The sequence below is a fragment of the Lissotriton helveticus genome, chromosome 5_1, assembly GCF_964261635.1.
Source record: "Lissotriton helveticus chromosome 5_1, aLisHel1.1, whole genome shotgun sequence".
Taxonomy (NCBI): Eukaryota; Metazoa; Chordata; class Amphibia; order Caudata; family Salamandridae; genus Lissotriton; species Lissotriton helveticus.
In genome coordinates this window covers 1,784,915,168-1,784,940,072 of record NC_136065.1, presented here as the reverse complement: position 1 = coordinate 1,784,940,072, position 24,905 = coordinate 1,784,915,168, and the positions used below count along the sequence as shown (strand labels likewise).

Below are 24,905 nucleotides of genomic sequence, written 5' to 3'. Positions count from 1 at the left end.
CTTGGAGACCTTTGGATTTAAATCTCCTCCTTCTAACCCCCACTTAATCTCACAACCTCCTCCTCAACACTATCACCCAGTTTTGGGCTACGGTCTCCCAGCACGTATACTCCTTTGAAATTGGAACTGCAGTTAAGTACTTATTTCAAGCTTAATTCTAAATGTTCTCTCTTCCAATATTTACATAAAATCTATAATGATAGGTTTAAAATCAATGGTACAGTGTCAGACATTTTCATGTAGGTAATGCCTGTTTATAGTATTATTTGTTTTTAGCTGTGCCACACTGACTGAGGCATTCCTCTTCATTTTTACAGGCAGTAATTTGAACAAAGTAAAACAGTACAACCATGTTCCGGAACAGTCTGAAGATGCTTTTAACTGGTGGGAAATCCAACCGTAAAAGTCGCTCCAGTGGTAAGTTGTTTTACAAAGGCATAATCCTCCATATTGTATTTTCTACCCTAAAGCCAAAATTACACTTTGCTTGGTAGCTTGTTAGATCTAAACTGGCCGTATAGGATATAGGGAAAATCTCTAGTAGGCTGAAACTAGAGTGCTAATAATATTTTTGACGTGTATATAACTTGGCGTCCTCCAATCCACCTGGAGCCTGTCAGACTGACTTGCTACACTCACTCTCATTACACCACAGGGCTGGTATGAACATGTTTCCCAGGGCAGATATAGGCTCCTAGTCCACCATTGTTTCTTGTAAAGGATGATGAATCATTTTAGCACAATCCAGGACTTTTCTAATTTTTTGTAGATATGTCTACATTAGGACAGTGTTTCTAATTTGCCTTGGTCCAATTAACCTATTGCATTGTATTTCATTCTTTGTGGCTAAGCTCATATTCTGCCATTTGATCCATATGCCATAGTAACCCAATCGATTGTACCATGTTACACGATGCTAAATATATTAGATATTACATTTTTCCAGCACTTGATTACTAGAGCAGAACCTAAACAATGTATTATAGCCTTATAGCCCGCCATAGAGGGCTATACCGGCTATTAAAGGCCCTCTCCAGCGTTAAAGGCCCCGAGCCGGGGCCTTTAACAAGGGAGAGGGAATTTAATAGCGGTATAGCCCATCTATGAAGGGCTATAAGGCTATTAGAACATTCTGTCACTAGAGGACAGAATGTTCTAACAAAAAAAACAAAGCCTTTTGGGAGCGTCCCTGAAGCCTTTGTTCACAGCCAGAGCTGTGAACAAAGAAACATTGGAATGTTGGAGCTCCAGGCTTATACCAGTCATTAGCCCGGAGCATTCCATTGTTTTCAATGGAGCTCCCAACATTCCAATGTTCTAATAGTTGTTATTCCTCTACTTGTGGCACTCACAGTTTGTTCTGAATGCATGTTTTTATGATCTCTGACATGGGGCATCGTTTTCTTATGTAAAGTGTTTTATTGAGGAATTGACATCTGACATATTTGTTTTAGTTAGCATTTCCTTTGTCACAAGGTGCCCAAAATTCCTTGGATTTAGCAAATTTTTCCATTCTTCGCCACTTCTTAGTTTCTGAATCCACAGACCCTCCTGCTACATCTTGCATCTCTATATTTAAAATAAACAGCAACTTGAAACAGAGTTCAGTGCTTAACTCCTAACTTCATGTACCAGAGCATGGTTCTACTCCTACTACTACATGATGTGGAAACCTCAGAAATTCGCTATTTTTGCATATGAAGTGTTTATTCAGCTTCCATCTGCAAAGTATAAAGGCCTTCTTTCATGGGTAGCTCCAAGTCATACTGAATGTTCACCAAGACCTTCACAGTACCCTTTTGCCCCAATTAAGCCAAATTGAAAGTGAGTTCCATTTTACACTCCATAACTTTAGGGGATCTGATTTCTTGTGATTTTTCTCTACTTTTATTTTATGCGTTTGCTTTGCAATTTCAGCTTGCTCTCACTTGTAAGAATAGGTGATACCAATAAACCCCCATCAGTAACTTAACATTGTTGTTTTTGCAATACAAACATATGCTCTATCATGTGCTTTTAAAAGGTTAAAGTGTGAGGACCTAGGGTCTTGAGATATTAATAGTTTACCAAATTGTGGTTTGTGTCCTGTGAGTAAGATAAAGTGAAGCCATGGTACACATCAGGAGTATATGACACATAATACATTGACTGAGTATGATGACATGACCTTCTAGTAGAGTGTATGAGTTTCAGGAGTTCCGTTTTGACATGAGTTGAAATATGCTAGAATAAGTACCTTGACGTTCACCCATGATAGCTAGTATATATGACCCAGAATTGAGAAATATTGCAACAACAGCTATGTGGTATGATGCTGTGACTCTCAGAGTATATGAATTTCAGGAGGTAAATTCTAATATGACCTTGATTTGGTAAATTATTGCAAGAACAGTTACTTGGTATGATGGTGTGACACTACAGTAGAGCGTATGAGTTTCAGGAGGTAAATTATGTTCCAAGTAGAATTAGCATCTTTTGTGTTCGCCCAAGAAGGTGGCGCTCTGGTCCCACTTGAGACAAGGAAAGATACGCTTTCAGCGTCTGCCACATCTTCAGTTGCCGACACTCTGACTGAGTTTTAAAAGAAATCGTGAAGTGGATTGGTTTCACAAATGGTAAGGAAGGAGTTTGTCTTTGAATACGGAATTGTTGTTGTTCTCACACCCAATATGAAGTATGAAGTAAGAAGTAGTGGTACAGATTATCATGTTTGTATGAATAGGACGCAATTATTACAGGACATCGGGCCTATGCAGGGTGAACCTCAACATTAAATGTTAAGGTGACTAATGTTGTAGTCAAAGAAAAGTTGTGTAAGAGGTAACAAAGTTTTGGTGTACGGAGGTTTACATTGGATACTCACGATTAAAAACCATGGGATGTACTTGCTGCATAGTTGCACCTTTAATATGTCTCATTATCACTGTGATGTGTGAGTAATTATTTACAATCATGCACGTTACTCACCTGACTTTGGGGTGTCCTGTTTGTACACCAGGTCCAAGCAGGTGGTTGTTGTAATACTAGAAGCACATTTATACACACTTTACTTTACTTTACTTTATTCATTTATAAAGCGCAAGCAAATCATTCCCAAGGGGATCTCTCGGCGCCTTGAGAGATGGGTACTTGGTGGGCGTGCACATCTAAAACAGCCATGTCTTTAAAAGTTTCTTAAAGCTGGTTAGTTCCCCACAGGCCCTAATGTTCTGTGGCAGACTGTTCCAGTGGCTGGCAGCTAAATAAGAAAAGGCTCTTCCACCCATCCTTGCCTTGTGTATTCTCTGGATGCACAAAAGGTTGCCATTGCTAGATCTTAGTTGTCGGGCTGGTTGATACCATATGAGTTTCTTTCTGAGATAGGCAGGGCCTTTCCCCTGTAGTGATCTGAAGACCACACAGAGCATCTTAAAGATAGCTCATTTCCTGACTGGAAGCCAGTGAAGCTGGTTCAATTGAGGGGTGGAAGAGGTCCGCGCCGGTTTGTTGAGGGCGAGGCGGGCTGCTGTTTTCTGTACCACCTGCAGTCTTGATAGAAGATCTTCCCTTACTCCCACCAGCAATGAATTGCCGTAGTCCAGTCTGCTCACCAAGAGCGACTGGTTGAGGGTTTTTCTCACTGAAAGGGGGATCCAGGGAAAGATCTTCCTGAGCATCTTCATTGTACCAAAACAGGTGCCTGACAATGTGTTCACCTGCTCCTCCATTGCTAGTTTATCATCTATCCTGATGCCAAGGTTCTTAGCCTAACTTTTGGGCTCAGGGGCTTCACCCAGCTCGGCAGGCCATCACTCTGGCGACCAGATTGCTTCGGCCTTCCCAAACAGCAGGATCTCCGTTTTCGAGGAGTTAAGCTGTAAAAAGTTCCTCCTCATCCAACTCACAATTCTAGACATGCAGCTATTAAATTTTAATTGAGTTGACATAATGTCCTCCTCAATGGGGACAATTAGCTGTGTGTCATCAGCATATGAGATTGTCTCGAAACAATGGCCTCTGATGATATCAGCCAAAGGAGTCACATATACATTGGACAGAGTGGGACTCAAGACCGATCCTTGAGGTACTCCCCTGTCCACCACTATAGTCTGTGATTCAAAGGAGTCCAGCTGAATATTTGACCTCAATCCCCCCCAATCTGTCAAGCAGTATTTTATGCGAGTTGGTGTCAAACGCAGTTGACAGATCAAGGAGGACTAGGATCACTGGAGTTCCTCTATCCAGTGTCAACCTTAAGGTGTCCATGACCTCCAACAGTGCCACCTCCGTGCTATGTGATGCACGGAAGCCGGACTGGGAAGAGTACAGAAGTTGTTTTGTTCCAGATAGAGGGATAGCTGTTGATTCACCAGTGTTTCCAGAACCTTCGAACAGCAGGGGAGAAGCGAAATCGGTCTGAAGTTCTGCAACTCAGTCGCTTCCGCTAGCGCTTTTTTAAAAGTGGTTTAACCCGCGCGTTCTTCCACTTGTTTGGAAATGTAGCCGTATCCAATGATATATTATACTTTGGGCGCACATGTTGGAATAGAAGAGCTAGTATATCTACACATTACATGGGGTGTGTGAGATATTGTGCCTAGAAATTTTCAGCTGATTGAATCTTATTATCCCTAGAAAAGTGAATATTAAAGACTCACACCAAGAGGTCATTGAATGGCTTTTAACCAGTACCCAATTAGGGGGTGAGTTCCTTCCATGTGTATAGCAACATCTGAGGACATTGAATGATTCTTACAGTTGAGACTAAGTTTTACTTTTGGTTTATGTTTTTATCACATGAAGGTTGATTGTTCAGGTGACTTAGTCCTGATGGGACTCTACAATTGAGACGGTGTCGAAATGTCAACATATTACCCTTGGATGTTGTTAAAAATCGGATAGACTATGCTATTTTGCGCAGTACCCTAAATAAATAAAGTGACAGTGATTATAACCAGGGCTCTTGTTGAGTGTCTTGTATTTGTAAAATAGTTTTTCACAAGTATTTGTTTGTCTGCACTAAACTATCCCTTCTTATGTGTTACTGTACGTGAAATGACAGTAAATGTACTTAACAATACATACTATGGACTAAAAATAATAACCTTTGGACCCATGTATATTTTTCTGTCAATGTCTCAATTGGTATAAGAATAAGTAATGTACAATGAATTAATGAAGAGATGCACTATTGATATAGAGTGCAGATTGGGGCTTAGCTTCAACTCGAGGAGGAGGGAGTTCTTGAGGCCATCAGGTCATTGCACAGAAGGTGGTGTCATTGCCCAAAAGAAGAACCCCGTTTTGCCGGAGTTCAACTTCAGACAATTGGTTCTCATCCAGTTATTGACTTGCCTCATATAGTGTTAAATTTGCTAGCTGTGTCCTCCAGATTGCTGGGTAATGATACCACAATTTGTGTATCATCAGCGCAAGAGATTACAAAAGATCCAGCTGCCTTAATGAGCTTAGCAAGTGGGGTGACATACAAGTTAAAAAGGGTAGGCCTCAATGAAGAGCCCTGAGGCACCCTACAAGGCAAGTCAAATGGATGAGAGGCAAATTCATCCATTGCGGCAATTTTTTTCCTCCCTGATAAAAAGGACTTCAGAAGGGCCAGGGCAGAACCCCTGATCCCTAACGTAAAAAGATGGTCAATCAATAGGTTAGGATTGACCCTATTGAAAGCCGCAGATAGGTCCAACAATATTAACACAGCTTTACTATCCTTGTCCATTGTAGCCCTTAGATCTTTTGAGGCGGTGATAAGTGCAGACTTGGTACTGTGTCCACCTCTAAATCTGTATTGTGTTGAGTCTAATAACTGGTTGGATTCTAAGAAAGGTGCCAGTTCAGAGTTAAACACCTTTTCTATAACCTTATGGGAGACGAGTGATAGGTCTGTAACTGCTCGGCTCCTGAGTACCGCTTCTTTTTCTTGAGAAGGGGAAGGATGGACGCTCTTTTCTATCCTTTCGGAAAATAACTAGATTTAATAATCTTGTTAAAACATTCCTGTGAGATGGATACTGATAATCTCCAGGACTAAATGAATGATCTTTTGTGGACAAGGGTCCAAAGGGAATCCTGATTTTATGGACTTCACCAGGCTTAGTACCTGCTCTGTTCTAAACAGAGAAAAGGTGCTTAGAAATTCTGTATTGCTAGGCGAGCAGTTTTCATCCTGACCAACAAAGGCAGCATGTGTATTCGCTGTAAAAGTGTTTTAAAACCTCTTCCACTTTTGCCGGAAAGAAATCAGCCAGAGAATTACAACAGGTTCGAGTATAGTTGTCAAGATTTTCTACTCTAGGAGGTTAGCCAACGATTTTACTGTCCTAAAAAGCTTTTTTGCTGAATTTTCTTATTCATAAATGAGTCTAATTTCTCCTTTAAAATTGATCCTTAGTATTCCGCTATATATAATGTTTATAAGTCTCTTACAGAAAGATCATAACTTTACCTCCACTTGCGCTCTTGTCTCCTGCAGCCCTGTTTCAAAGCTTTCCATTTTTCCGAGAACCATGCATGTGTTGGCATATTTCTTCGCTTGATCAAAGTTTTATTAGGGACAGTTAGGCCTGTTGCTGCGTCGACCCAATTAGAATAGGCTAGTATGGCTTCATCCAATTCTTTAGCATCAAGGGGTTTGGATTCGGACAATTAGTCCTTGAATGTAGCTGGATTAATTTTGTGCCAGGCTAGACCATTGATGGTTTTATGGGTAGCAAGGCTTCTTGACTGATGGTGAGTTAGGTCATTTTCAAAGAAGACTGCTCTGTGATCAGACCAAGTTAATGGAAATGAGGCCGTAGCTTTAAGGTGGGTGTTATCTGTAAAGATGCGATCCAGCGTGTGTGGCCAGCAACATGAGTGGGTGCCTCCACTCTTTGGAATAGACCAACACTCGTCATAAAGTCGACTAATTGCTCTGTGTCCTTGACTGCGGTGTTTTCTGAATAAAAGTTAAAATCCAGCAAGACAGTAAAACTTGCAGAGATCGGACTTTGTTCTAATAAAGGGCTGATGATCTGTATGACGGTGGTGGTCTTTGTTTTCCCTCACAGGAGATTAATGGATTGTAACTTTTCAGGTCTCCCTATATGAGTGCTTCAGTTTTATGCATTTAATTTAATATGGTTCCATGTTATCAATTGGTTGAAGGTTTTTTAGAAATGTGTTGAGTTTTTTTAGTTTCCTATATCTTTATGGTTTGGGATTTTTAATATGTGTGTGTTGTGTGCACAATTGTAGCAGGTAAGTTCAATGCTGTTGATTGGTTCTGGTATTGATTTCATGTGCAAGTTAACCGCTTCAGCCCGGCGCGAATTTTCGCGCTGTGCTGAGCGTTCTAAGAAACGGGTGTGGTCGTGACGGAACGGTTCCGTCATGAGCACAGCTCAACCGTCGCTCATGACGGAACCGTTCCGTCATGAGCATCGAAGGGGTTAAAAGGGTAAGGCAAGATGATAAATATGCAGGGAACTCAGGTTTTATGTTCTGAGGTGTTGATGACACAGGAGGATTATATATTTGGTGTGCTGTGTTTTGTAGATAAGAGAAACCCCTGCTGAAAAATTTACTGTCCATGCCGATTTCTTTGAGTCTTATAATTAAGGTTTTATGATAAACCATGTTGAATGCTGCTTAAAGGCTGAAGAAGGCTACTATGCGTTTTTGTCAACTGTATATTTTAAATCATCCATTTTGGAATTAGAGTTGATTCTATGCCTCTTCCCAGATGAAATTCTTTTGGTAATGCAAGAGTAAGAAGTTGTCCAAGCATTTTTCTTTTCTTTTTGCTATAGACAACCTAATATTATAGTCCAGTATTTTGTTTACATATGTTTGGATTGCTTTTTGTGCCAAATACAGTCCTGAGTTGCCAAACATTGATGAGTTTGAATTCCTTCTCTGGTGTCCCGTGACCACAAATGTGACAGTTCTCTTACTTGTTTACCCCAAACTGTGTGATTCACCTGTGGTTTCGGCCATTGTGAGGACTGTAGTTTGAAATACATTCCCTTCATCAGGCTGCCCTATATCTACCACACAAACTCTCTCTGCAGTCTGTGACAATCTCTAGATCCTTCCATCTGCCCATTGGTGGTGACAGAGAGCTATTCTTATATGCGTTACATGTGTAATTGAGCAAAGGGTATTAGTGTAATGCATGATGCCAACATTACCAACAAGTTCATCACACCCGTAAGTGTCAGAGACTGTAACATGGCAAAGCAAAACTTGTTCTTGTAATGCTATAACCCCTCTTTTGTATGGGAATTTCTTTCACAATCATTGTGTCTAAATCTGCTCCACAGACCACCTTCTTCTGTAAAGGGTGTGGAGCTAATTTTTCCATTATGGACATAAAACCTATTTTGAATAATGTATGTATCACCCAATTTGTACTCTTCCAACATAGCTAACCAATCATCTGAGGGGTGTGGAATTCCTATTGCTTGACCCCGGGACATATTGTTTGAAGACAAGGGCAACAAGAGTGCATGTTTATATTGTCAAATGGACAAGTAGGTCCAACCCACTACATCACAAATACCCTGGCTGCCAGTTTACAGTACCACAGTATGGATCAATGAAAGAGGATATATTGTCTGCCACTGCCTACTCCCAGCCCTTGTACGGCCCGATTACTAGTTGCAGAGTACTGTCGGAATGCTAAATCCATACCCATAAAACAATGGTGCCATGCAGTAACACTCCATGCAATTACGCTGTCTCTATGAAATGAGAAAAATTGTTATGCAGACTCAATTTTACTGAGTTCAATTCCACACGCTATTCCCTTTCCTCTAGGAGATTATCACTCACATTTATCAACAGCTCTGATCGGGTGATATACATGAGCAGGTAGCTCTGGGGTGAGTAGGTGGAGTAGGAGGGAGGAGGATGGGAAAGGCAGGGAAGACTATAGTTTGGCAGGGCGGAGCTTTACATGCTCTATCTGTACTGTGGCGGGCAGGGGAATGGGGGGCAGCAAACCGATCCAGGCTGCAATGCAACAGCCCACTCATGGTTGAGCAGGGTTCGAATTCTATACTGGAATTCTGCTGCACTCAACTCATAATCTGGACTTATGTAGATTTGCAGAAAGGTGGCCAAATTCTAACCTTGCTGCATTTCCAAACCCTGATATAACATGAGGCCTGGCATCATGAGAAAAGCTATGATTGAGATTTGAATGGTGCTATAATTTGTCACCTTTCACGTGGCATCAAAAGGGACAAGTGGATTTTTTTTGACAGGACAAACAGATTTTGGAAGCATCCCATCTCTTGGACAAGTACATAAATCAGAAAATTCCACGCCTCTGAAGAATATATATGATTGAACTGACACCTGCTTTTTTTTATTATCGTTGCTAGATAGTCTCTAAACATGCTTGGTGCAGTCCTTATTCCAACAGATGAAACTTTGAATTGGTATTGGATTGCCCCATCACAAACAGGAGTCATGTGTTCCCTGTTTACAGCAATGTGATAGAAGGCATCCTTGATCTACCGTTGCTGTGTAACCTCCCTCTTCCAACATTGGAATGGCTATAGTGCTGTTCCAAATTTGCCAATATTCATTTTTGAGTCTTCACAACTGGTTTAGCAACCTGAAAATCTAGAATGGGTCTTAAGGTGAAATTCTGAATAACGAAGCAGAGTACATTACTCTGCCCCATTATTTCTTTGGTGCTCCCTCTACTGCTCTTCTTAGTAGTTGTTTTTTCAGTTCTGTCTGGTGCAGGGTAATGTGATTTTTTTGTAGGTCTATCTTTTTTAAAGTCTTGTTGGTGGGGATCTCTACTGCCCTATTCAATATATATACTTTATGATTTTGTACAAATTTGGCAGAGATAATTTTCTGCATTCATGCAGGAACTCATTTATCATTCCCTCCCTTCAGGTACCTCGGGCTTGCAGGACTACTGCAGTGAGTCACTTTGTCGTTTGTCTATACCCTTGAGTAGACTGCTCCTTTCCTCAGTCACAAAAGGGGTGTCTAGGTTGCCCTATTGGTTGTCATATAAGCAAAAAGAAAATTGTAATTGTGAGTGAAACTAAACATTTAATAATTGTACCGCCAAATAATCATTTTTATACTTTATTTGAGGTTTAGCGTTATTTTTTAAATGAATAATCCTTAAAAGGAGATGATAGTATGTGATGAGTGCCTTTTTTTACTTGTTTTGTAAAATATGGATCAGTTTACCTTAAGGTTAATTCACCTCATCTCCTAACTATTCCTGCTCTAAGGACAAATAGGCCATAAAACCTCTGACTATTAATTTGAACCATCTTTTTTGTAAAGTAAAATGTACCTATCTTTGTCAGGTTACGTCCATGTTTTTTATGTGTTCCCCATGTCTGCAAAAAACCTCTAGTGGTATGTGCCCGAGTTAGGCCTATGTAAAAACGCTGCACATTTTCCTACATCGTCCTCTGTTCTTTTTTTTTTTCCAAACAGTTTTTTAATATTAAACAGAAGATCTGCATTTACATCTTTACAATTGACAGAATGTTACAATGACACTCTCACATCAAGCGACAATGAATGTAATATATAACCGCTATATGCATATTGTGATTTTTATATCTCCTCTTCTGATTCCTGGTCTATTGCTGGGGGATACATATGTTCGAGGCATATGTGCTGCAAATGTCACACTGTGCATAGATGGCCACCTAGTGTTGGGCCCGGATGTTTGCAGTTTATATTTGTTGTAGAAAAGTCTTTGGAAGTCACGGGATAGGTGACTCCTCCTTTGGATGATACTGCGCATGGGCATCGACTCCATCCCCAGATTGTTTTTTTCCGCCACCGGGCCCGGATGTGTTTCCAGCGCTCTGTGTTGGAACCGATTTCCGTCGGTGCGCAATACTCACCAGCTTCTAGAATTTAGTTCAGAACACGTTTCCAGTCAACGCTACTCTATCAACATCCAGAACTTTGATTCCGGTCGTCGTCGAAGGCCTTCGGGCCCAACTAGGCCTCGACTCCAGCTCATGTTATGTTATGTTATGTTATGTTATGTTATTGTAATTTGTAGAGCGCGCGTTTACCCGTGGGTGTCTTGGCGCTTTGGACGGGCGGGGAAGTCTGCACTGACGGCTAATTCTGGAATAGCCAGGTCTTCAAGCCTTTCCGAAAGCCGATAAGAGAGGGAGACTCTCTAAGCTCAAGAGGGAGCGAGTTCCAGAGTTTGGAGGTGTAAAAATGAAAACTATGCACGCCCCATTGCACGGTGCGGGTTTTTGGTACCTGGAGAAGTTTAGAGCCCGAGGACCGGAGATTCCTCGTAGGTACATACCTGGCCAGCAAGTTTTGAAAGAAGATCGGCCCTTTATTGTTAAGGGCCTTATAAGCTATGGACAGAGCTTTGAATTTAATCCCTTTCTCCACCAGAAGCCAGTGCAACTTGTGGATTTCGGCGGTGACTGAGTGGGTTCTGGGAATATTGAGAAGCAATCTAGCGGCCGAGTTCTGCACACTTTGGAGTTTTTTGAGACACTGTTTTTGGGCATTTCCTAATAATCCATTGCAATAGTCCAGTTTGGACTGGATCAAGGCTGTGACAACAGTTTTTCTGGCATCTACTGGAATGTATGGGAGAATTTTTCTGATCTTTTTGATGAGAAAGTGGCTTTCTGACACAGTAGCGTTGGTGTGGTGGATTAAGGAAAGTTTAGGATCCAACCACACCCCCAAGTTCTTAACTTTTCACGCCGGTCTGGGGGGGTCACCCATCTCCACTGGCCACCAAAGGTTGCCCCAGCATGGTTGAACATTGCCAAAAGTCAGGATCTCTGTTTTAGAGGAGTTTAACTTGAGGCAGCTTCATGGAAAGGACGCCATTTAAAACGTGTCCTCAATGTGGGTCGAAGTTTCCCCACACCGACCTTCATGAGGTGTGTAACCTTTGCCTCTCCCCGGAGCACGAGGCCAGAGACTGTTCTGCTTGTGCCTCCTTCCGCTCCAAGAAGACAATCCGGGACCGAAGACCTTGGAGAACCTAGGCTCAAAGATCTTCAGCTCCGATTCCAGACGACATCTTCGAGGAAGACGCCGACGTCCCAGAAGAACATGGCGTCGACAGCAACTCCAAGGCAGAAGATTGCGATGTCGAGGAAGTCACTCCAGCGCAGCGGGTCGTAAGTAAGACCGTGGACCCCGGCCCTTCTTTGACACCCCAAAAAGGCTCCGGTCACACCCTCGCCCTGGGGTGCACACCGAGACACTGCTTCTACTGCCCCACCTTTGGGCCCGGCTAAGAAGCTAACACTGCCTTCAGGCGACTCGGGCTCGAGTCGACCTCCTCGCGGTGCCGACACACATCTTCCGGCACCGAAAAAGACACCATTGGTTGCCACGCCCACATCGAAATCATCGACATCGAAACACGCAGTTCCTACCTCGGCACCGAAACCAAGGTCGGAGCCAAGCAAAGCTTCGGATACAAAGAAACAACCCGAAACCTTCATCGGCACCGAAAAAAACGTCGGAGCCGAAAAAACATTCGGAGCCGAAAAAGATCCCAGCTTCTCCTGTAAAAGACAGTACTAAAAAACCAAAAGAAGCCACTTCGGAGCCAAAACCTTCCTCCACACAGAAAGATCACACTTCTGCAGAGGACTTATTTCACCCGACCCTGCACAAAAGACTTTGGTGAAAGATCCAGCTACTGGTCGACTAACTTTAAGTTCAAAGAAATGACCACAAGAAGCACCACACCAGCTCCTCCTCCAAAGAAGAAGGACGTAGCTACTTCCCCACTAAGAGTGCCTTCCCCTTCTCTTCCACCTATGCCATCACCACCTGTTCCCCTGCCACAACATTCCCCTACACACTCTATCATACATGATGATAATGGGGATGATGGCTCTGATGACATAGGGGGTAACGCAGATGATCCATCTATTCCACCAGGCTTACCTGACCCATGGAACGATTATAACACGCCTGACGTTCCAAATGTCCCTCAAGATGACATATACCCCTCTAGGCCTTCCCCGCCAGAAGACTTCCTAATAGATACATTTGACAAAGCACAAAGATCTTCATCCATTTTACCCATGCTCAAAGGAGTTATTAAACACGCCCCTGAGGTTTTCAAAGACCCAGTTAGAACTCGGGTCATTAACCCACAAATAGAGAAAAAATATAAAGCTGCACCTTCAGATCCAGCTTATATTAAAGGCCCAGTTCCCCTAGACTCGCTCTTAGTTTCAAACACACGCAGAAGGGCTAACTCACAAACGCCAGGTGAGGCTCCCCCACCTGACAAAGAGTCTAAACTCCTTGATGCGTCAGGAAAGAGAACTGCCTCCCAAGCAGCAAACATGTGGCGTATCGCCAATACACAAGCATTATTGGCACGTTACCACAGAGCACACGATGATGAACAAGAGTCACTGATGCAGCACCTCCCAGATAAGTACAAAGATAGAGCTAATGAGCTTATCCAAGAAGGGAAAAATATTACACCTCAATTTGTTGTGCACTTGACGCAGCAGACACTGCCTTCAGAGCAGTTAACAGAAGTGTTTTGCTGCGTAGACATGCGTGGCTACGCATATCAGGTTTTAAACCTGAAGTCCAGAGTGCTATACTCAATCAACCCTTGATCAGCAACACTTATTTGGACCCAACGTAGACGTATCCCTCGAAAAAATTAAGAAGGATACAGACACAACAAAATCTATGGGAGCCTTGCAGTCTCAGGCTCCCAGAGGTTCATTTCGACGTTCATCCTATAGAGGTACCAACAGAGGATATGCTTCAGACACACCCTCCACCTCCTACAAAGCCCCCACACAATCTACATATAGTAAGGGCTACCAAAGGGGTGGTTACAGAGGTATCAACAACAAGGGCAGAGGCAAGACCAACAATTTCCGCTCTGCCTCCACCCCTACCCAATGACTCCCCTCCCCTTCCCTCGCCCCATTCCACTCTGGTCGGGTAAGACTACAGCAATATCTGCCAGCCTGGGAAAACATCACATCAGACAGGTGGGTGCTTCAAATAATCCAGTCAGGTTACTGTTTAGAACTAATATCCACCCCCCCAAACATACTGCCCAGACAGCATCCAATGTCACAAGAACATTTGACACTGCTCAGACAGGAAGTGGTATCTCTCCTGCAGAAAAATGCAATAGAAATAGTTCCAAAGCATTAGCACAACAAGGGAGTATACTCCCTATATTTCTTAATTCCAAAGAAGGACGGATCTCTGAGACCTATTCTAGACTTCAGACCTCTAAACATTTATTCAGTCATACCGTTTTCACATGGTCACACTTCAAGTCCTTCCGCTCCTCTTACTAAACGACTTCCTTGTCACTCTAGATCTCAAGGACGCCTACTTCCACATTCCCATCCACACAGCGCACAGAAAATATCTCAGATTTGTGCTAGACGGGCAGCACTACCAGTTCAAAGTGCTTCCATTCGGAGTCCAAAAGCACCAAGAGTGTTTACCAAATGCCTAGTAATCATAGCAGCACACTTAAGAAGACAGCAGATTCACGTCTTCCCATATCTGGACGACTGGCTCATAAAAGCAAGCTCATACGACCAGTGTGTACAACACACTCACGCCACAATTCTACTACTCCACAACTTGGGATTCACAGTAAATCACACCAAGTCACATCTGCTACCCTCGCACACACAACAATACCTTGGTGCTACAATAAACACCCAATTAACACTAGCTTATCCCTCTCCAGCCAGGATAACAAGTGTACAAACGCTTCTAACAAAATTCAAACCACAACACTCGCTTCCAGCTCGAGTGTTCATGCAACTCATAGAAATGATGGCATCTTGCATATTTATAGTACCTCACGCAAGACTGCAAATGCGTCCACTTCAAGAGTGCCTAGCACAACAGTGGAACCAGGCTCATGGTCAATTAACAGACCTAGTGTTGGTAGACAGTCGGACTCATCGCTCTCTGCAATGGTGGAACACAAAAAAACTTTCAAAGGGCCGACTGTTCCTAGAGCCAGTTCCCCAAATAATCATGACAGCGGACGCGTCGCTCTCCGGCTGGGGAACACGCTTACTGCATCACACCATGCAAGGCAGGTAGACACCGCAACAAAAGCTACCCCACATCTACCACTTAGAGTTGCTAGCTGTGTTTCTAGCCCTAAAAGCATTTCAAACTCAAGTGTCAGGCAAAGCTGTCTTAGTCCGCACAGACAATATGACAGCAATGTACTACATAAACAAACAAGGCAGGACACACTCTCTGCAGCTCTCTCAGTTAGCACAGCAGATATGGAGATGGGCTATAGCTCTAAAGATCTTCCTCTTAGCACAACATGTCCCAGGAGTACAAAGCACCATGGCAGATCTACTAAGTCGACAGACACAGCAGATCCACGAGTGGGAACTTCATCCGCAAGTTCTTCAACCGTTTGCCACCCACGAAAATGCAAAATGCCCAAACTTCGCCGCCAGATACCCACACCCATTGTCCAAAGGCAATGCGATGTGGATGAACTGGTCAGGATAATCTGCCTACGCTTTTCCTCCTCTCCCACTTCTTCCATTAGTGGTACGCAAACTACAGAAACATTCCCTAACACTCATTCTAGTTGCTCCAACTTGGGCCAGACAACCGTGGAACACCACACTGCTGCAACTATCTGTGGTGCCACACCAAAAACTAAGCCTATCTCCACGCCTATTAACACAGAACCATGGAGAGATCAGACACCCGGACCCAGCTCAGCTCAACCTAGCGATCTGGCTCCTGAAGTCATAGAATTTGGTTACCTTAACCTTCCTCAAGAATGTATGAAAGTCATCAAAGAAGCTTGACGTCCCACTACCAGAGCATGTTATGCTGCTAAGTGGAAAAGGTTTGTGATATACTGTCAAAACAATCACATAAACCCCCTGGATGTGTCTATTCAACACATCATAGGATACCTCCTACACCTTCAAAAGTGTAACTTATCATACACCTCTATCAGATTACACCATGCTGCTATAGCAGCATACTTACAAAATAGACAACATCTATCTCTTTTTAGAGTACCAGCTATAAAAGCTTTCATGGAAGGGCTGAAAAGAATAATCCCTTCCAGAACACCACCTTCACCAGTGTGGAACTTAAACATCATACTCACGCATCTCATGGGGCGTCCCTTTGAACCTTTACACAAATGTGAATTGCAATTCCTAACTTGGAAAGTAGCTTTCCTAGTAGCCATTACTTCTGTTAGAAGAGTAAGCGAACTGCAAGCATTTACCATTCAATAACCTTTCCTTCAAATGCATCATAACAAAGTGGTTCTTCGTACTAACCCTAAATTCCTTCCAAAAGTCATTTCACCATTCCATCTAAATCAATCTGTGGAGCTGCCCATATTCTTCTCGCAGCCACAAACAGTTACTGAAAGAGCTCTACACACTTTAGATGTTAAAAGAATGCTATTTTATTACATAGAAAGAACACAAAGTTTTCGCAAACCAAATAGCTTTTTGTGTCTTCACCACCACATAAAGGCAATCCCATATCAAAATCTGGAATTGCTAGGTGGATTGTCAAATGCATACTAATCTGTTACCAGAAAGCCAAGCGTACGTTAACTATTCCTCCAAAAGCCCATTCTACAAGAAAGTTAGGGGCTTCTATGGCATTCTTAGGGAACATTCCCTTAGATGACATATGCAAAGCAGCTACATGGTCTACACCGCACACATTCACAAAACACTATTGTGTAAATGTGCAAACTAAGCAACAAGCCACTGTGGGCCAGGCTGTACTAAAAACTCTATTTCAAACAACTGCAACAGATACGGATGGTCGCCGCTAAGGTGGGTACTGCTATACAATCTATGCACAGTGTGTTATCTGCAGCTTATATACCTCGAACGGAAAATGCTACTTACCTGTATGCATCTGTTCTTGGCATGTAGAGCTGCAGAGTTACACACGCCCACCCGCCTCCCCGGCTACCTTTATCTGTTCCAATATTATCTTAATTAGATACAAACCACATGGACATCACTACTTCTTGTACAGCTCCATCACTTCCCTAATGGCGAAAAACAATCTGGGGATGGAGCAGATGCCCATGCGCAGCATCATCCAAAGGAGGAGTCACCTATCCCGTGACTTCCAAAGACTTTTCTACAACAAAAACAAACTGCAAACATTCGGTCCCAACACTAGGTGGCCATCTATGCACAGTGTGTAACTCTGCAGCTCACGAAGGAGTGCAAGAAGGGCTTGCACTGTTTCCAAGGGCACTCCAAATGGAGATAAAACTCCTAAATAGCAATTTCCAAAGTGCGTTTTATGTAGTTCAAACAAGCGTAATCCAAGTAATCTTTCTTGAGAAAATTTATTTAAAGGGTCACATATTACATCATCATAGTGACTCCTTTGTGAAACTAGACGTTAGAGAACACGTTTACATAACATCCATGAATCTATGCATAATCCCTATGCATTTCGGGCGAGGCCCTTCTTCAGGGGATAGCAATGCATCTGTAAGTAAATAAATCGAAGTCAGGAAGGGGAGCTCGCAGCCACAAGCTAAATAAACATGGTATGACGGTGAAATGAATACATGCAATTCAGAAAAAAAACGCCATGCGGAACGAGGGAAATGTGCGCAAAGTAACCCATGTCTTTCTGTTAAAAGTTGAAAATCATGCAGTCGGGGTGAGTAGAAAACAGAATCCTCGTGTGCAAGATAAAAACGGAACCCGAACTAGTGCCAAAGAGATCCGAGACCCCTGGTAAGTATGTGAGATAAATAACAACCAAAAAACTCAAGATTCGACTGGTGAGGTTTAGTTTAAAAAGGAGTGTGACCAGTGACAGAACCAACTTGCGAGTGAAAGTGGGGTAGAGAAAAAGCTTACCGATGGGTGAAAAACGCGACGCGCCAAACGCCGTGCAGCCGAAGGTTTGTGAGTGGCCAGCGGAAATGCGGAAGTAAATAAGGTGCCTCGAAAGAAAAAACGGACTCCCGTAACTAAACATAGATGGAACACTCATATCTAGAAATACCCCGAGGGGTTGGGAACAGCCAAACATGCACAGAAAGGTGTAATAGAACAGCGAATCAAACAGGGATTGGTACCGATGTGGTGCGTGAACTAACGCGACATCTACATTCAAAAAATGGCAGCCATCTTGGAATGGGTTCAGAATCATGTACATACACAATGATAGCATGGTATACATAACAAAGAATGATAAAGGTGACCAGAGTGTAAGTGATTAGAGGGTAAAAGGAAGCAAGGTAGGAAACCAAACGATAGTAAATGCAAAAAACCTGAGATTAATAAAATATGAAAAGGTGATGACAATAGGTAAAAAGGGAAAGTGATGACAGTGTAAAAGAAGATATAAAGCAGAGGGCATAAACTCGGATGTGACATAGTAGAGGATTTGCTATAAGACGACCGGTTGGGTTTAAGAAAAGATGGTAGTGGAAAAAGTAAAAACCATGGAAAAACAGAAAGGAACATATAATTTCAAGCGGAGAATGATTAAGTTGAAGTGAAGTTGAGACAACACATCTCTATAAGAAACAACTATATTCAAGTCTTTCATTGAGCCCCTTGGGCTGGCAGGCATCCAGTTTTTTGATCCACATTGTCTCCCTTTGGAGTAGTAGTTTCTTGTTGTCAACGCCTGCTTTCAGTGGGACAACCTCCAAAACAAGGAACTTCAGTTGGCTCACGTTGTGCTGGTGTGTGATGAAGTGAGCGGCTAGTGGGGCTTTGGTTGATTTGTTCCTGATGGTACTCTTATGTTCGGTTAACCGAACTTTGATCTTTCGTTCTGTTTTGCCTACATAAGGCAGTCCACAAGGACATTTGAGTAGGTATACCAGATTCATAGAATCACAAGTGGCGTTGGTTCTCAGTTTGATGGCTTTTCCTGATGATGGATGGTTGAAGGTGTTACCCGGAATTATATTGTGACAATGGCTACAATTGTGGCACGGTATGGTGCCACCGTAGTTGATAGGAGTTTCAATGGGTTTGTTCTCTAGAATGTTCTTTAAATTCTTGGCTCTCTGATATGCGAACAGTGGTCTGGTGTTGAAAATGCCCTGGAAATCTGGTTCAAAACGGATCATGTCCCAACTCTTGAGAATGATGTTTTTGATGGCCTTGCTTCTGGTTGAGTATTTAGAAACGAAAACTGGTCTCTGTTCGTCAGTTAGTTTGATGTTGGTCCTTAAAAGTTCTGCCCGAGTTTTGGTGGCCACTCGGGTTTTAGCTGCTTGCAATGTGACTTCAGGATATTTCCTGTCTCTGTATTTTTGTAATATTTTTTCTTCGGAATTTGCGTAGGCTTCTGGTTCAGAACAGATTCTTTTGGCCCTTAAGAGCTGAGAATAAGGCAAATGAGTTTTGAGTGGTGTCGGATGACAACTAGTGAACATCAGAGCGTTGTTCCTGTCTGTGGTTTTGACGAAAAGATCGGTTATCAGTTTGTTGTTGAGTAGTGTCACCTGGACATCCAGGAACGGCAAACTATGGGGGCTGATGGTGTGGGTAAACTTTATGTGGTCGTCCAAAGAGTTTATGTGTTTCAGAAATTCCAAAATTTCATCGGGTTGACCGGTCCAAATGAGGAAAATGTCATCAATGTACCTCCATAGGGTGAGAATGTTATTAACCCATTTGTTGTGACTCAGAATGTGATCCAGTTCCATGCGGTGCATGAACAGGTTGGCGTAGCTAGGAGCAGCGCAGTTTCCCATTGATGTTCCAACGAGTTGGAGATAGAACTCGTTGTTATATGAAAAGTAACTGTGATACAACGTGTACTGTAGAAGTTCAAGTATCAGAATTTTCAAAGCGTCATCGATGGGATGGTCTAATAAGAAAGATTCAATGGCTTCCATGCCCCTATTGTGTGGAATCGATGTGTACAGAGCACATACGTCAATAGTTACCAGAGTGTGTACTTTGTCAGGTTCAATGATGACTTCGTGGAGACGCTTCAAGAAGTCAGTGGTGTCACGCAAGTAAGTGGACATGGATGAAACAATGTCTTGTAAGTATAAATCAATGAACTTGCCGGTGGGTTCATGGATGGAATTTTTTGTGGAAACAATCGGACGGAAAGGGGGCTTTTTTAGATCCTTGTGAATTTTGGGAAGCATGTGAATGCTTGGACATTTGGGATGAGGTTGTATTAAATATTTATGATCTTTTTCCGTGATTGTTCCCATACTAAGAGCTTTATCCAAAATGACTTTAAGTGTATTAGCAAAGACACCGGTAGGATCATTTGGTAATTTCATGTATAGATTCTTGTCGTTGACATGTTCACTAACACTAGTGTGATAAAAGTCACTGTCCATGACGACAAGAGCGCCGCCTTTGTCAGCTTTACAGCACGTAATTTCACGATTGTTAACAATTTGGTTGAGTGCTCTAGATTCCTTAAGGTTGAAGTTGTTATGCTTGGGGTGAGGTTTTTTGAAGATCTCTCTGATAGCGTTCGAAGTGATGGTTTCAAATGAGTCGAGTATTTTGTGACTGACAGGAGCCACAAATGTACTTCTGCTTCTTAAACCTTTGCAAGCATGTGAAGTGGGTGTACTGGTCGGCGGGCACACGTTGGAGAAAAAATGTCGGAGTCTCAAGGTTCTCAAGAACTTATACAGGCTAATCTCAGTTTCCAGTTCGGTAGAGTTATAGGTGGGAACAAAGGAAGTCCCACGTTCCAAGGTGGACAATTGTATTTGAGATAGGTTGGTGTTAGAGATGTTGATCACTAAGGTCTTTTGCTCCTGGTACCTTGAGCGATTGAGGTGGATGTTGTATCTCTTGGAGTTGCTGCCCCGCCTGGTTCGACGTTGGCAGTTAGGCCTACATCTAAAAAAGAAACACCAGAGGTGGAAGATGAGGTTGGCGGAACATTCACAGGTGTTTTCGGTGGTGCCATGTTTCTGGGTGGTCGACTGTAGTTAGTATTACCTCTTTGAGAGGCAGAACCAGGTACCAGGAGCAAAAGACCTTAGTGATCAACATCTCTAACACCAACCTATCTCAAATACAATTGTCCACCTTGGAACGTGGGACTTCCTTTGTTCCCACCTATAACTCTACCGAACTGGAAACTGAGATTAGCCTGTATAAGTTCTTGAGAACCTTGAGACTCCGACATTTTTTCTCCAACGTGTGCCCGCCGACCAGTACACCCACTTCACATGCTTGCAAAGGTTTAAGAAGCAGAAGTACATTTGTGGCTCCTGTCAGTCACAAAATACTCGACTCATTTGAAACCATCACTTCGAACGCTATCAGAGAGATCTTCAAAAAACCTCACCCCAAGCATAACAACTTCAACCTTAAGGAATCTAGAGCACTCAACCAAATTGTTAACAATCGTGAAATTACGTGCTGTAAAGCTGACAAAGGCGGCGCTCTTGTCGTCATGGACAGTGACTTTTATCACACTAGTGTTAGTGAACATGTCAACGACAAGAATCTATACATGAAATTACCAAATGATCCTACCGGTGTCTTTGCTAATACACTTAAAGTCATTTTGGATAAAGCTCTTAGTATGGGAACAATCACGGAAAAAGATCATAAATATTTAATACAACCTCATCCCAAATGTCCAAGCATTCACATGCTTCCCAAAATTCACAAGGATCTAAAAAAGCCCCCTTTCCGTCCGATTGTTTCCACAAAAAATTCCATCCATGAACCCACCGGCAAGTTCATTGATTTATACTTACAAGACATTGTTTCATCCATGTCCACTTACTTGCGTGACACCACTGACTTCTTGAAGCGTCTCCACGAAGTCATCATTGAACCTGACAAAGTACACACTCTGGTAACTATTGACGTATGTGCTCTGTACACATCGATTCCACACAATAGGGGCATGGAAGCCATTGAATCTTTCTTATTAGACCATCCCATCGATGACGCTTTGAAAATTCTGATACTTGAACTTCTACAGTACACGTTGTATCACAGTTACTTTTCATATAACAACGAGTTCTATCTCCAACTCGTTGGAACATCAATGGGAAACTGCGCTGCTCCTAGCTACGCCAACCTGTTCATGCACCGCATGGAACTGGATCACATTCTGAGTCACAACAAATGGGTTAATAACATTCTCACCCTATGGAGGTACATTGATGACATTTTCCTCATTTGGACCGGTCAACCCGATGAAATTTTGGAATTTCTGAAACACATAAACTCTTTGGACGACCACATAAAGTTTACCCACACCATCAGCCCCCATAGTTTGCCGTTCCTGGATGTCCAGGTGACACTACTCAACAACAAACTGATAACCGATCTTTTCGTCAAAACCACAGACAGGAACAACGCTCTGATGTTCACTAGTTGTCATCCGACACCACTCAAAACTCATTTGCCTTATTCTCAGCTCTTAAGGGCCAAAAGAATCTGTTCTGAACCAGAAGCCTACGCAAATTCCGAAGAAAAAATATTACAAAAATACAGAGACAGGAAATATCCTGAAGTCACATTGCAAGCAGCTAAAACCCGAGTGGCCACCAAAACTCGGGCAGAACTTTTAAGGACCAACATCAAACTAACTGACGAACAGAGACCAGTTTTCGTTTCTAAATACTCAACCAGAAGCAAGGCCATCAAAAACATCATTCTCAAGAGTTGGGACATGATCCGTTTTGAACCAGATTTCCAGGGCATTTTCAACACCAGACCACTGTTCGCATATCAGAGAGCCAAGAATTTAAAGAACATTCTTGAGAACAAACCCATTGAAACTCCTATCAACTACGGTGGCACCATACCGTGCCACAATTGTAGCCATTGTCACAATATAATTCCGGGTAACACCTTCAACCATCCATCATCAGGAAAAGCCATCAAACTGAGAACCAACGCCACTTGTGATTCTATGAATCTGGTATACCTACTCAAATGTCCTTGTGGACTGCCTTATGTAGGCAAAACAGAACGAAAGATCAAAGTTCGGTTAACCGAACATAAGAGTACCATCAGGAACAAATCAACCAAAGCCCCACTAGCCGCTCACTTCATCACACACCAGCACAACGTGAGCCAACTGAAGTTCCTTGTTTTGGAGGTTGTCCCACTGAAAGCAGGCGTTGACAACAAGAAACTACTACTCCAAAGGGAGACAATGTGGATCAAAAAACTGGATGCCTGCCAGCCCAAGGGGCTCAATGAAAGACTTGAATATAGTTGTTTCTTATAGAGATGTGTTGTCTCAACTTCACTTCAACTTAATCATTCTCCGCTTGAAATTATATGTTCCTTTCTGTTTTTCCATGGTTTTTACTTTTTCCACTACCATCTTTTCTTAAACCCAACCGGTCGTCTTATAGCAAATCCTCTACTATGTCACATCCGAGTTTATGCCCTCTGCTTTATATCTTCTTTTACACTGTCATCACTTTCCCTTTTTACCTATTGTCATCGCCTTTTCATATTTTATTAATCTCAGGTTTTTTGCATTTACTATCGTTTGGTTTCCTACCTTGCTTCCTTTTACCCTCTAATCACTTACACTCTGGTCACCTTTATCATTCTTTGTTATGTATACCATGCTATCATTGTGTATGTACATGATTCTGAACCCATTCCAAGATGGCTGCCATTTTTTGAATGTAGATGTCGCGTTAGTTCACGCACCACATCGGTACCAATCCCTGTTTGATTCGCTGTTCTATTACACCTTTCTGTGCATGTTTGGCTGTTCCCAACCCCTCGGGGTATTTCTAGATATGAGTGTTCCATCTATGTTTAGTTACGGGAGTCCGTTTTTTCTTTCGAGGCACCTTATTTACTTCCGCATTTCCGCTGGCCACTCACAAACCTTCGGCTGCACGGCGTTTGGCGCGTCGCGTTTTTCACCCATCGGTAAGCTTTTTCTCTACCCCACTTTCACTCGCAAGTTGGTTCTGTCACTGGTCACACTCCTTTTTAAACTAAACCTCACCAGTCGAATCTTGAGTTTTTTGGTTGTTATTTATCTCACATACTTACCAGGGGTCTCGGATCTCTTTGGCACTAGTTCGGGTTCCGTTTTTATCTTGCACACGAGGATTCTGTTTTCTACTCACCCCGACTGCATGATTTTCAACTTTTAACAGAAAGACATGGGTTACTTTGCGCACATTTCCCTCGTTCCGCATGGCGTTTTTTTTCTGAATTGCATGTATTCATTTCACCGTCATACCATGTTTATTTAGCTTGTGGCTGCGAGCTCCCCTTCCTGACTTCGATTTATTTACTTACAGATGCATTGCTATCCCCTGAAGAAGGGCCTCGCCCGAAATGCATAGGGATTATGCATAGATTCATGGATGTTATGTAAACGTGTTCTCTAACGTCTAGTTTCACAAAGGAGTCACTATGATGATGTAATATGTGACCCTTTAAATAAATTTTCTCAAGAAAGATTACTTGGATTACGCTTGTTTGAACTACATAAAACGCACTTTGGAAATTGCTATTTAGGAGTTTTATCTCCATTTGGAGTGCCCTTGGAAACAGTGCAAGCCCTTCTTGCACTCCTTCGTTTGTTGCTCAAATCCCCGTCCCTACCGGCCGGAAGGGATTATTTCCAGGCACCCGAAAATACCTACCATTGGTTTACTTTATATTTGATGAACATTACACATTCAGTGTGCCGCCACCTCCTATTCATTTTGTATAACTCTGCAGCTCTACATGCCAAGAACAGATGCATACTGGTAAGTAGCATTTTCCATTCCCTCTATAGATATTCCATTTACCCCACACCCTCTCCCATTTCTTGGGGCACCCTCTGTGGATATACCTGGCTTTTTCTGCCACCATAACATTGTCCTCTTTTCTGCACAATAACATTATTGCTGTAAACTTTTGCACATATTCGCGTGTGTAACAGTG

The 24,905-nt window shown here is 42.6% G+C and overlaps 1 protein-coding gene across 3 annotated transcripts in view; it reads left to right on the top strand.

Moving 5' to 3' along the window:
* TANC2 (tetratricopeptide repeat, ankyrin repeat and coiled-coil containing 2) overlaps nt 1–24,905 on the top strand; it is a 2,511,073-nt gene that overhangs the window by 564,515 nt on the left and 1,921,653 nt on the right. For all 3 annotated transcript variants that reach the window (XM_078645079.1, XM_078645080.1, XM_078645078.1), the window contains exon 5: nt 318–417. In XM_078645079.1, coding sequence (XP_078501205.1) covers nt 351–417 — 67 coding nt within the window. In that variant the 5' untranslated portion in view covers nt 318–350. The remainder of the gene's footprint in view (nt 1–317; nt 418–24,905) is intronic.